Source organism: Amblyraja radiata, chromosome 18, assembly GCF_010909765.2.
Source record: "Amblyraja radiata isolate CabotCenter1 chromosome 18, sAmbRad1.1.pri, whole genome shotgun sequence".
Taxonomy (NCBI): domain Eukaryota; kingdom Metazoa; phylum Chordata; class Chondrichthyes; order Rajiformes; family Rajidae; genus Amblyraja; species Amblyraja radiata.
The window spans coordinates 42,076,845-42,091,320 of record NC_045973.1 but is presented as its reverse complement, the minus strand read 5'-3'; the positions used below and the strand labels follow the sequence as shown (position 1 = coordinate 42,091,320).

General features: G+C 47.9%; 1 protein-coding gene across 1 annotated transcript in view; it reads left to right on the top strand.

Annotated features, from left to right (window-relative positions):
• The window catches only part of syn2 (synapsin II), a 424,737-nt gene that overhangs the window by 259,341 nt on the left and 150,920 nt on the right, over nt 1-14,476 (top strand). The window contains exon 4 of the mRNA XM_033037240.1: nt 7,843-7,999. Coding sequence (XP_032893131.1) covers nt 7,843-7,999 — 157 coding nt within the window. The remainder of the gene's footprint in view (nt 1-7,842; nt 8,000-14,476) is intronic.

Genomic DNA, 14,476 nt, shown 5'->3' with positions numbered 1-14,476 from the left:
AAGAGCGCACCCCCAGAGGTGAGGACAGTACAGAGCTGGTCGGAGGGGGGGGGGGGGGGGGGGGGGGGCAGAGGAACAACTCCAGGACTGTTTGGAGTCTGTAGACTGGGCAATGTTCAAGGACTCGGCAACGGACTTGAACGAATATGCCACAGTCGTTACAGACTTCGTAAAGAAATGTGTGGAGGACTGCTTCCCTACAAAAACCTTCCGAGTGTTTCCCAATCAAAAACCTTGGATGAACTTTGAGATCCGCACTCTTCTGAAGTCCAGACACAGGGCATTCACTTCCGATGACACAGTGGCCTACATGATGTCCAGATACGACCTTGGTAAGGCCATCAAAAAGGCCAAAAGGGACTTCTGCTCCAAACTGGAGGATGTTCGGCAGCTGTGGCAGGGCCTGAATGCAATCACCTCCTACAAGGCGCAGCTCGAATGTCGGCGAAACATCACTCCTTGACGAGCTCAATGCGTTTTACGCACGCTTTGATAGGGAGAATACTGATGTGCCTTCCCGACCCCCCATTCGCTGTGATGGCATTTCAGTCTCAGTCACAGGGGCCGACGTCAGGAAATCCTTCAGAGGGGTGAAACCCCGAAAAGCACCTGGACCTGATGGTATACCCGGTCGTGTTCTAAAAGCCTGTGCGGACCAACTGGCTGGAGTTTTTACGGACATTTCCAACCTCTCACTTCTGAGGTCTGAGGTCCCCACCTGCTTTAAAAGGGCATCAATTAGGGCAGTGCCCAAGAAGAGTAAGGTGACGTGCCTCAATCACTAGCGACCAGTGGCGCTAACGCCGGTGGTGATGAAGTGCTTTGAGAGGTTGATCATGGAGCAAATCAACTCCTACCTCGACAAAAACCTGGACCCACTGCAGTTCGCTTACCGCCACAACAGATCAATGGTGGATGCGATCTCTCTGGCCCTCCACTCTGCTCTGGACCACTTGGACAACAAAAACTCATATGTCAAGCTGTTATTCATCGATTACAGCTCGGCATTTAACACAATCATCCCCTCCAAGCTGGTTACCAAACTCGCAGAACTGGGTCTCTGCGCATCCCTCTGCAATTGGATCCTCGACTTCCTCATTCACGGACCACAGTCTGTTCGTATTGGTGGAAATGTGTCAGCCTCGATAACCCCTGCTGTACTCACTCTATACTCATGACTGCGTAGCCAGTCACAGTGCGAACCCCATCATCAAGTTCGCTGATGACACCACTGTTGTGGGGCGTATCACTGATGGGGATGAGTCAGAGTATAGAAGAGAGATCGAGCAACTGTCCATATGGTGCCAGCGCAATGACCTGGCCCTCAACACCAGCAAAACCAAGGAACTGATTGTGGACTTTGGAAGGAGTAGGAGGGGGACCCACAGCCCCATTTATATCAACGGGTCGATGGTTGAAAGGGTCAAGAGCTTCAAATTCCTGGGCGTGCACATCTCTGAAGATCTCTCCTGGTCCGAGAACACTAATGCAATTATCAAGAAAGCTCATCAGCGCCTCTACTTCCTGAGAAGATTACGGAGAGTCGGTTTGTCAAGGAGGACTCTCTCTAACTTCTACAGGTGCACAGTAGAGAGCATGCTGAACAGTTGCATCGTGGCTTGGTTCGGCAATTTGAGCGCCCTGGAGAGGAAAAGACTACAAAAAGTAGTAAACACTGCCCAGTCCATCATCGGCTCTGACCTTCCTTCCATCGAGAGGATTTATCGCAGTCGCTGCCTCAAAAAGGCTGGCAGTATCATCAAAGACCCACACCATCCTGGCCACACACTCATCTCCCTGCTATCTTCAGGTAGAAGGTACAGGAGCCTGAAGACTGCAACAACCAGGTTCAGGAATAGCTACTTCCCCACAGCCATCAGGCTATTAAACCTGGTGGACAAAACTCTGATTATTAATAACCCATTTTCTGTTATTTGCACTTTATCAGTTTATTTATTCATGTGTATATATTTATATTATGGTATATGGACACACTTATCTGTTTTGTAGTAAATGTTCTGTGTGCTGAAGCAAAGCAAGAATTTCATTGTCCTATACAGGGACACATGACAATAAACTCACTTGAACTTGAACTTGAACACTAGTGTACTATGCACACTATGTACACAATGTACACTATGTACATTTGGATAGAAAATTGGTTTCATGGAAGGAAGCAGAGAGTGATGGTGGGAGGTTGTTTTTTCAGACTGGAGGCCTGTAACTTGTGCTGTGCCTCAGGGGTCGGGTCATGTGCATGCTGGGCCCATTGGTGTTTGTCATCCATATCAATGATTTGGATAAGAATGTACAAGGCACCTTTAGAAAGTTCGCAGATGACACATAAGTGGGTGGTATTGTGGCGGCTCCCATGGGTCGGGCCATCCTAACTGTCAAACCCCTCGGCACGGGAATGGTTCAGTCCAGAGGCGGCCCTTAACCAGAGGGTTTAAAGGCAAGGATCTTTCTCTCGAGGACTTCCATACAACCTGGAAGGACATGAATAATGGTGCCTCCCGAAATACCTGGCTCCTCGCTTTCATTTCGGGACCTACGCACCACATTGGTGACCCCGACGGTCCATTGTCGTCATGATGGAGAAAACCGCCCGTCCTACCACCTCACAGGCCGACCCGGCCCTGTCTCTGGACGTGGTCTCTGTTAAATTGCCAACCTTCTGGACCACCCGGCCGCACATCTGGTTTCAGCAGGCGGAGGCCCAATTCAACCTGCGGGGCATCACAGTCGATGCCACCCGTTTCTATTACCTGGTGGGGGCCCTCGACCAGGACATGGTTGAAGAGGTCACAGACTTCCTCGCAGCCCCCCTGACCACCGAGAAATACCTCAACCGCGCTCAGACCAAATACAGCTCATTCAATCGCGAGCTCCTGGCTCTGTACCTGGCAGTGCGCCACTTCCGTTACTTCTTGGAGGGCTGCCCGTTCACCGCCTACACAGAGCACAGATTCTGCCTCACTTTCGCCCTGGCAAAGGTTTCTGACCCCTGGTCCGCACGACAGCAGCGGCAATTGGCCTACATTTCTGAATACACCACATCCATCTGCTACATCGAGGGGAAAGAGAACCGGGTGGCCGACGCATTGTCCCGCCCCGCTATCGACGCCGTGTTCGAGCTGGCGCCCGGAATTGACTATTCTGCCCTGGCGGAGGCGCAGCTCACGGACGGTGAGATTCTGCCATCTCCGGCCTTCGCCTCGAGGATGTCCCTCTCGGTCCTGGAGGGGCGACGATCCTGTGCGATGTGTCGTCCGGTCAGCCGCGCTCCATCGTCCCTTCCACCTGGCGCTGGAGGGTTTTCGAGGTTATCCACGGGCTGTCTCACCCATCAATCCGGGCGACGACGGCACTAGTGGCCGCTCGTTTCATGTGGCACGGTCCACGCAAGCAGGTTGGCCACTGGGCTCGCACCTGCATTCTGTGCCAGATGGCGAAGATCCAGCGCCTTGTCCGGGCGCCCCTCCGGGAGTTCGGTCTACCTCACCGGCGATTCGACCATCTCCACGTGGACATTGTGGGGCCTCTTCCGCCATCCCGGGGCATCATCCACCTCCTCACGATGGTGGAGCGCTTCACGCGGTGGCCGGAGGCCATACCCTTGGCCGACACGTCAACGGCTTCGTTCGTTGTCCGCGCACTGGATTGCTCGCTTTCGGGTGCCGGCGCACATCTCCTCAGACCGGGGGCCACAGTTCACCTCTGAGCTGTGGTCGGCCATGGCTCGCTTGCTCGGGGTGCAGCTGCACCACACCACGGCTTATCACCCGCAAGCTAACAAACTGGTGGAGAGGTTCCACCGGCAGCTCAAGGCAGCGCTGAAGGCGCGACTCTCCGGCCCGGACTGGATGGACGAGTTGCCGTGGGTCATGTTGGGCATCCAGACTGCTCCTAAAGAGGACTTGGCCTCATCATCGGCGGAGCTCGTGTACGGGTCACCACTCACGGTGCCCGGGGAGTTCGTGCCGTCGGCGCCAGGGCAGCAAGGAACGCCCTCATCCACCTTAAAGCGCCTTTGCGAGCGAGTTGGCAGGTTCGCACCCGTCCCGACGTCCCACCATGGGACATTTCGCCCGCACGTGCCATCAGCCCTCCGGGACTGCCCCTACGTTTTCCTGCACCGTGATGCCCACCGGACGCCACTCCAGAGGCCGTACGAGGGCCCGTTCCGGGTGCTGGAACACGGTCAGACGACCTTTGTGCTGGACATGGGGGGCCGGCCGGAAGCCGTGTCGATTGACCGGTTGAAGCCGGCACATCTGGACATTGACCAGCCATTGGGCTGGTTGCCCAACCTTGGCCTCGAGGGCGCTCCCTTCACGGCTCCCTCCGCCTGTCACTCCACCTGTCCTCCCGCCGGTCCCTCGACCTATCCCTCGACCTGTCCCTCCACCTATGCCTCCGCCAGCCCCACGATCGGCTGACTTCCGCACGCGGTCCGGCTGGGCCGTGCGCTAGCCAGAGCGTTTCGTGCCTCGGGTTCTGGGGGGGTCCTGTGGCGGCTCCCAAGGGTCGGGCCATCCATACTGTCAAACCCCTCGGCACAGGAATGGTTCAGTCCAGAGGCGGCCCTTAACCAGAGGGTTTAAAGGCAAGGGTTAGGGTGCCACCTTTCTCTCGTGGACTTCCCTACAACCTGGAAGGACATAAATAAAGGTGCCTCCCGAAATACCTGGCTTCTTGCTTTCATTTCGGGACCTACGCACCACAGTATTGTAGATAGTGAAGATGGTTGTCAAGAATTGCAGCAGGATCTTGCTCGGTTTGGCAGGTGGGCTGAGGAATGGTTGATGGATTTTAATACAGAGATACGTGATGTGTTGCTTTTGGAAGCACTAACATGGGCAGACTCTACACAGTGAACGGTGGGGCTCTAGGGAGTGTTGTAGAGCAGAGGGATCTACGAGTCCAGGTACATAGTTCATTGAAAGGTAGATAGGGTGGTCAGAAAGGCCTTTGGCACATTGGCTTTCATCAGTCAGAGCATTGAGTTGGGAGGTCATGTTGCAGTTGTACAAGACGTTGGTGAGGCTGCATTTAGAGTATTGTGCTCAGTACTGGGCACCACGTTATAAGAAAGATGTTGTCAAGCTGGAACGGGTGCAGAGAAGATTTATGAGGATGTTGCCTGGATTTGAGGGCCTGAGCTATAGGGAGAGGTTGAGTAGGCTGGGACTCTATTCCTTGGAGCACAGGAGGATGAGGGATGATCTTATAGAGGTGTACAAAATCATGAGAGGAATGGATCGGGTAGGCGCACAGAGTCACTTGCCCAGAGGAGGAGAATTGAGAACCAGAGGACATAGGTTTAAGGTGAGGGGAGAAAGATTTAACAAGAACCTGAGGGGTAACCTTTTCACGCAAAGGCTGGTAGGTGTATGGAGCAAGGTTGTTGAGGCCGGTATTATTGCAATGTTTAAGAAAGGTGCATGGATAGGACAGGTTTAGAGGGATATGGACCAAATGCGGGCAGGTGGGACTAGTGTAGATTGGACATGTTGGCTGGTGTGGGTAGGTTGTGCTGAAATGCCTGTTTCCACCGTGTAAGACTCTATGACTATGATTCTATTTAGTTCTCCATGTCCAGATATGTGGCATTTATAGCTATTCCCTGATTTTCTCTTGGGATTGATTTTTTTCATATATACGAAACTGAGTTGCATAACGTACAAAAATGTGGTGCCATGCAATCCGATTATAGCTTTAATTTTCATTGTAATTGTAGTTTCAGAGATACAGCATGGAAGCAGGCTCTTCAGCCCACCAGGTCCGCACCGACCAGCGGTCCCCGCACACTAACACTATCCTACACACACTAGGGACAATTTAACCTACAAACCTGTACGTCTTTGGAGTGTGGGAGAAAACCGAAGATCTCGGTTAAAACCCACGTGGTCACGGCGAGAACAAACATACACTGTACAGACAGCACCCGTAGTCGGGATCGAACCCAGGTCTACAGCGCTGCAAGTGACATGAGGCAGCAACTCTACCATGCCGCCCTGCGTCCTGTGTCCTGCAGAGTTATCTCTTAAGCTTTTAAATGCAGTGATATGACATACAGTATGTGAGGACGTGTGATTCACTCTTTGGTCTCCTTTTGTAACTGTGCTGCTCAGTCAATGCTAACAAATTGGTGAACTCACAATGACTTCATTCAAATAAACTTGAATCTTCACAGAGAATAAACATTTCTCTGCATCAAATTTATATTTTTCACAACCTTTTGTGGGAACAAAATCATCTCTTCCAATCTAAACTTCTACAATGTTGCATGGACATTTTCAAATAAAATTGGCTTGCTAAAGTATTGACTATTTATCTAGGTTTCTATTCTGGTACTCGTTTTATTGAAATGCATGTCTTGAACTTCTTATGGTGTTTTTGTTACCTTGCTGAGAAAATCTGTCTTCTCATTAGCATGTATTTGTGTGTTGTGTGACATTTCCCTCAAGAGGATTGTGCGCATGCATTAATATGACATGCTGTGCTTGACATTTGTCTTCAATCAACAAGGTAATGATGCATCATTAAGCCAAGGGTTGTTCTTTGATGAATTATTGCGAGATGCCATTATCAGACCAGATTCTACAGAGGGTACAATTAAAGATGATAGGATAAGCACGCACGGATCGATTACAGTCGAACCCATTAAATCTACAGCCTTCTTCTTAACTTAGAAACTTTCATTTCAACCAAGATGAATTGCAGAAGAGTATGGTTTGAGCCTAGTTCCTTTTTTCCACAGGAGCATTGAGTTTACGATAAATGTTAAAGTGATATATATACCCCTCTATTTGAATCAATGAATGCTCTCCTCAGCCCGTTCACTCAGCTCAGCTCAGCCATTATTTGCAACAGTACCGCAAACAAGGTAAAGAGCAGACAGACATTTTCTTCCAGATTCCCACTTGTCCCATTCTGTGGAGAATGGTGATCTAATATATAGATGAAATATTCCCAGCCTTTTCCATTAAATCTGTGTATTACTGGCCAATTACTTAGCTGAAGATAGACCCCAGGTCCGAATCGTCACCCATTCCTTCTCTCCAGAGATGCTGCCTGTCCCACTGAGTTACCTCAGCATTTTGTGTCTGTCTTCGGTGTAAGCTGTTCCTTCCTACACAGAGAGTTAGCTGGACTGATTGGGGATAATAAGGCTGTGGGAGGGTTCTCAATTGATCTCGCTTGTTGCAAGACGTTGGAGAGACCGCATTTAGAATATTGTGTTCAGTTCTGGGCACCATGTTTTAGGAAAGATATTGTCAAGCTTGAAAGGGTTCAGAAAAGACTTACAATGATGTTGCCAGGACTAGAGGGTGTGAGCTATAGGGAGAGGTTATGTAGGCTGGGTCTCTATTCCATGGAGCGCAGGAGGATGAGGGGTGATCTTATAGAGGTATACAAAATCATGAGAGGAATAGATCGGGTAGATGCACAGTCTTTTACCGAGAGTAGGGGAATTGAAGACCAAAGGACATGGGTTTTAGGTGAAGGGGAAAAGATTTAATAGGAATCCGAGGGGTAACTTTTTCACACAAAGGGTGGTGGGTGTATGGAACAAGCTGCCAGAGGAGGTATTTGAGGCTGGGACTATCCCATCGTTTAAGAAACAGTTGGATGGGTACATGGATAGGATAGGTTTGGAGGGTTATGGACCAAGCGCAGGCAAGAGAGACTAGGGTAGCTGGGACATTGTTGGCCGAGTTGGGCCGAAGGGCCTGTTTCCACACTGTATGACTCTATGACTCTATGTTATTTTTAAGGGAAAATCATTGTATGTTAGTAGATTGCTTTCACATTGGTTTTTGCTTTAATCAACAGATCTTTCAAGCCTGACTTTATCATTGTGCGACAACATCCATACAGCATGGCAGAGAATGAAGATTTCCGTAATATTATTATAGGACTTCAGTATGGAAGTCTACCAAGTGTGAATTCACTAGAATCCATCTACAACTTCTGCGACAAGCCATGGGTGGTAAGTTCACAACTTACAAAGAGGAGAGAACAAAGTCCTTTTATTCCTCACACTTCTGCTAACATGATCCAATAGTCAGACCATTCACTGTAGACAAATAGTGGGGATTATGCAAACTAGTTATTGGTATAAGCTGAAACCAGTCCGTGCTCCTATAGTGCAATGATGTTATCTTCCTAATGTATGTGATTATTGCCAACAAATGAAATAAGGCTTTATCAAGCAAAAAGTGGAAATATAGTGCAAAGCAAAACAAAATGGAACTTGGTAGGAGGGAACTGCAGATGCTGGTTTACAGCGAGTGATATCAAAGGTAAAGGCAAAAGTTCTTCTAAATATATTGACCAGGATTTTGCAATCAATGGCAAAATGATACCACTTGATCCTCGCCTTAATCTTGTGCTGTGATTTCTGGAATCAGATGCTACCAGGTATCAGCTCCGGGAATCTAGAGCCACATCCAGCCATGGTTATATCATGGTCTGAGTCAAACACATTTTCACATGAAATAATTTTCATAAACCAGGAATTAAAAAGGACAAATTTCTATCTAAAGGTTTGAAATTTAAATTGGAACCTAAACATTAGATGAAATCACAGCTGAAATGCCATAAAAGGAAACCAATTTTGAAAAAGTTCATCAAGAAAATGGCACCCCACATATGTTTAGAGATAGATAAGGGCCTGTCCCACTGCGGCGACCTAATTGGCGAGTTTAGAAGAGTTTGCCCTCGACTCATACTCACAGCATGGTCGACACGAGGTCCTAGGCGGTCTTTGTAACTCTCTTCCATGCTCGAGAGTAGTCCCCGCGTACTCGAGGCCTCAGCTAGATCGCAGTGTATTTTTCAACATGCTGAAAAATGCTCGCGAGTAAAAAAAGGTCGCCATGAAAAAAATCGATATTTTTTTTACTCATAGGTTTAGTCGTAGTAGGTCGGCATGTTAGTCATAGGTAATCGAGGGTAGTCGAAGGTAGTCGTAGATAGTCTTCAACATAGTCGAAGGGAGGTCGAAGGAGATCGAAGGAGGTTGTCTTCACTCTCTAGTGTTCGGTGACCAATTTTCCCGAAGCTAGTCGAAGCTAGTCTTCAACATAGTTGAAGGAGGTCTTCAAAATGACACTTTTTCAAACTCTCCTAAACTCTTCTAAACTCGCCAATTAGGTTGCCATGGTGGGACAGCCCCTATACAGCACAGAACCAGGCCCTTCAGCCCACCGATTCCGCGCCAACCAGCAATCCCTGCACACTAATGCTATCCTACACACACTAGGGATAATTTACAATTATACCAAAGCCTACAAACCTGTACGTCTTTGGAGTGTGGAAGGAAACCGGAGAAAATCCACACAGGTCACGGGGAGAAGGTACAAACTACATTCCGACAGCATCTGTACTCAGGATCGAACCTGGGTCTCTGGCGCTGTAAGGCAGCAACTCTACCGCTGCGTCACCGTGAAAATTCGTTTTAGGGCCAGAGAGGATGTCAAGTAATAATTATGATTTAGTGCACCAAAATACATCACATTTCAGTGGGGTTTTTTACTGTGAAATTAATCCTTAGTTTGTTCACTTATAGATGGTTCACTTATTTCCACTGCTCGATTACAGGAGACCACAGCAACACACCATACTGAGTAGAAATGAACCACAAACAGCAGCTCTGTTACTAGTAGTAGCCCCACCCCCCCCACCCTCCTCGGTCATGACTGACCATGGGTGATGCATCCCAGTTTGCAGGTGATGTGTTGTCGGATGCAAGCCTGGGCAATGTCATTTGGAGGACAGGCTGTTGCCCATGCAGCACGTCCCCCCTCTCCACGTCGCTGATCGATCCAAAGGAACAGCAGGGCCGTTACAGTTTGGCACCAACACCATTGCAGGAGCTGCCAGAGCAAGGTTGTAGACAACGACAAACTACCTTAGGGGCTCCGACTCTGGATTTTCTTGAGGTTTACTCCAAGAGCCTTTTCCATAACTGGATATGGCCACAAGGAAGTGGAGGTTTTAAATCAGAGTTTTCCCTCTCCTGGATGGACCACCTTCCCAGGCTGACAAGCCCCATCTGCCTGAGACTCATGGGGGCGGGAGCGTCCACCTTCCCGTGCAGGTCTATAGCACCTGCCCACTGCTCTGTAATAGATTGCAGCAACACTGTGACCTGTGATCAAGTGTTATCTGGTAACATCCAACAACTGGTGGGACTGAGAAACCAGAGCAGAAGAGTTCCTATTCATCTTTGTTATAACTTAGTTTCTTGATTTTGGTTTAAATCTTGAAATGTTTTAATTATAGGCAAAATATACTGATGCAATTAATAACTTTGCTGTTATTTGAGCTGAAAGCCAATCTGAAACCATGCGTGAACCAACGGAAGTTATTGTTTGAATTATAATATCTGGTTGGCACCAGCTTCACAGTGTAGTACAGCAGCTGCACTACAGCTGACAGGAAGGCACTGCAACGGGTGGTGAAAACCGCCCATCACATCATCGGTGCCCCGCTCCCTGCCATGGCTGTCCTTCACCGCACACGGTGTCTGTGACGGGCTGGTAAAATCATTAAGGACCCCTCACACCCCAACCATGGACTGTTTGCCCTCCTCCCATCAGAAGGAACAGCTTCTTCCCCAACAACATTACCCTGCTGAACGCACAGGCCCGGCGCTAGCCCATCTCCCCTTCTCATCTGTATTATTTATGGTTTATATAATTTATAGTTATGCTCTTATTCACCAGAATATAGCACATGTCAATCTTTTGCACCTTAACAACTATCTGTATATATGTATATGCCTATGTACATACCCCAATATATCCTCATTTGTATATATTGTCTTAATCAGCACTTTACTGCTTTGCACCGTGGTTAGATGCTAAACTGCACTTTGTTGTACTGTACTTGTACTATGTGCAATGACAATAAAGTTGAATCTAAAAAAAAATCTAAAAAATAGTAAGATTAAACGAGAACTTACCAGATTGAAGTTTGATCTTTATTTTATGAGGAGTAACGTTGAGGGATTACGTGAAGAACCCGCCAGGGCGCATGCGTGTCAATCTTCAAAGCAGCGGTGTGAAATCACAGATAACAGTAAATGAACTGAACAGTTGAACTTTATGATCGAGGGTGGGCGTGGAGGGCACGTAATCCCTCAACGTTACTCCTCATAAAATAAAGATCAAACTTCAAACTGGTAAGTTCTCGTTTAGTCTTACTATTTTACTTCGGAGTCACGTGAGTGACTACGTGAAGATTTTAAAGCTCTGTGATTTCATGCCGTGGAAACAAGTCCAGGCATCATACACAGCATCAGTGGGCCAATGATGAGTGAACATTAATATAGCATTCAGACATGACATAGATATAGACATGTTGATGCTATTGATGAACAATAGTGGGAATCGTAACCTCCCTCAACCTGGAGGAAGTATGAACCATACCTAACATAGAGTTGACAAATACCCCCGATCTGGCAATGGGTTTATTCTGAATATTTGTACAGATTAATAGTTTGACCATCCTGCAGCCGCTAGGATGTGGTCCATAAGCCTGCTGCTGAGGTATAGCGGTCCTGGTAGAATGAGACTCAATTTCAATGTACACTCCTGTATATGCCAGACCCATTTAACCCTCTGGGGAAGGTTCGTAGTGATTCCTTCTAACGAGGTTTTATGTAAAACAATATTGCTAGTCAGAATCTATGAGGCTCTTAGGGACATTAACATACTGGTGTAGATGCGTGATCACACGCAACCCAAGGTCCATGGGATATGCAACATCTAGTTTGGTCTGTGTCCCTGTCTACTCTGCTTGACTAATCATAAACAAAACATGTTATTATAGTCCACAGATATGATCATTCTATCCAGTGTAGCAATGACTGGACCCGTAGCGCTGTACTCAATGCTATGGCATAACCACTAGTACGTGAGTTTGACCAAGGACACGGATGTTGCTGGTGCCTATCGGCGAAGTGACGTAGCACAATGTTAACAACCCATATCTCTGTGTGGGTGTGGGATGTGTCAGTCATCCGTGCCGAGTTAAACGTAAAGAAGAATAAACAATACTTCCCATCTCCTATTCGGTTTGTTGCTATTTGGTGCTATCCCTGCAATCTGCAGTGGTCACTCCTAATGCTTATGGTTAGACAACCCGAGCCACAGGAAACGGTCTCTCAGAGTCTGTAAGTCTATGAATTGATTAATCATGCAGAGGATGGTTTCAACATCACAACTGAACCAGCATCTTTTTTATCCGGAAATAACCATGTAAGGTTTTATGCTCATTCCCCACATCAGCGGGAATCATGGGTATATAACCCAGGCAGGGACTATGAAACCCGGAAGCGGGAATTTTGCTGAATTTTGCAAGACCCGTCTATTGAGGCCAATAGACGGGCCAATAGATGGCGGCGCTGCCTTAGCAGCTGCGGCTCGCCTGCAGTCCGTCTTTTTTTTTTCCTTTTTTTGTTGTTCTTTTGTCCCGTTTTAGTTAATTTTTGGTTTATTAGGTTATGTATGTGTGTGTGGGTGGGGGGGGGAACATGTTCTTGGTCTCTTCCTTTGGGGGGGATGCGAATTCTCTTGTCGTATCCCCCGTCTCTGCCTGCGCCGAGGCCTAATAGTGGAGCTGGCGGCCTCAGAGCTGAAGCAGCGGAAGCGGCAGCGGTGACCCGGCCTCGGAGCTGGGGCAGCGGCGACCCGGCCTTGGAGCTGGGGCAGTGTTCCGGCAGGAGCGGCCACCCGATCCGACCGCGGGCCCAGTGGACGACATCGTCGGGAACTCGCAGGTCACAGGTTGGTGACCTGTTCTCCGGAGCCTCCGCAACAACAGCTGTGTCCGCTGGACTGCAGGGCCGCAGCTTCGGCAGCTTCGACCACCCCGGGCCGCGGAGTTGAACCGGCCCGTTCGCGGAGCTCGGATTCAGCCGCGGGACTGACATTACTTACCATCGCCCGGCGGGGTCACAACATCTGAAGCCTGGATCGCCTCGGCGCAGCGGGAGAATAAGAAGGGATGAGACAAAGACTTAAGACTTTCGCCTTCCATCACAGTGAGGAGGTGCCTGGTGAACTCACTGTGGTGGATGTTAATTTGTGTTGATTGTGTGTTTTTGTCATTTTCACTATATGTAGGACTGCAAGGCAACAACATTTCGTTCAGACCGCAAGGTCTGAATGACAATAAAGGCTACTTTGACTTTGACTTTTGACAAATGGAGGAAGACATAAAGAACATTCTTCCCTTGTGTAGCGAGAATGCACCCTTCGCCACTAATATGCCTTGTATATTTTGCAACTGTTGATTGAGCCTGGATGCAGGCATCTCAATCGTTAGTGTTCCATCGATCCACAATGTTATTAAATGCTTTGTGATCACACATTCATTCTGTGTTGTTATTGATTTTGCATGATAATACACCAGTGCTAAATGCGGTTAGGTAAAACTATCACCGGATACTTTGATTTGATTGTACCTTTGTGATTAACATATACCACCACCAAAGTGTATCACCTTGGACTTGTGCTTGCAGGTTATGCATATCCACATGGCCTTTAATGCACAGAATGCACCTGGTGTCCATTGGCAGTTGATACCATAACTGAACACTTGATAACTCATGCTAATCCCATCTGCCTCCGTAACTAGAGATGGTATTAGTAGATTTCCCATCTTTGGGCAATAGCATCAGTTTGGAAATGACTGAAGATTTACAGATGAGAGGTTTTTAGTGGAGCAACACTGAATACTGTTCGTCCATCATTGTGACTTTGTTAGTTTCGGGTGAGAACCTCAATTTCTCAAATATAGCTATGTGGCTGATAAGGCTAATTTAGTAAAATACAGTATGTTCAATATCATCCAGATTGGCCATGCCACTTATTTGTTAGCTCTGTGCAGTCGAAGCACTGATTGTAGTGATTTGGTAATAATCTGGAAACTGAAGTTAGCCCATTTTGCAACGCACTGAGTGTATCATTGCCTCATCCAGTTAAATTTCAAATATCTTCTGTGAAAGGAAATGATCACATGGAAGTTATTCAGAAATGTCTATACTGCACATGCGGCTTGAGGCTGTTGACATTGATCAGTCCACATCCCATATTGTGAGCCTGCCTTGAAAGGCAAACTCCACCATACCTGTTGTGCAGTATAAACTAATCTTATGTTATCTCAAACCAGTGTAAATATTCAAACCAGTTTAAGTATTACCAACTTGTATCCGTGACAGGAGATGTCGTCGATGTGGCTCCATACCTTTATCCGAATGGGAGGACTTATGCAACCCGACCCAGGAGCTGCCTTAACCATGTGTGCATGATTTTGCACTTCTGCTCCTGGGAGGTAGAGGAGTTAGAGTACGGGGTTGGCGCATCTTCTAGGAAGGCCGTTCTGGACTATGGCCTAAAAAAGACCTTTGTCCTGGTTGTACGGCCTTCAAGCTTTCACCAGCTTCAGTGCATCGTGG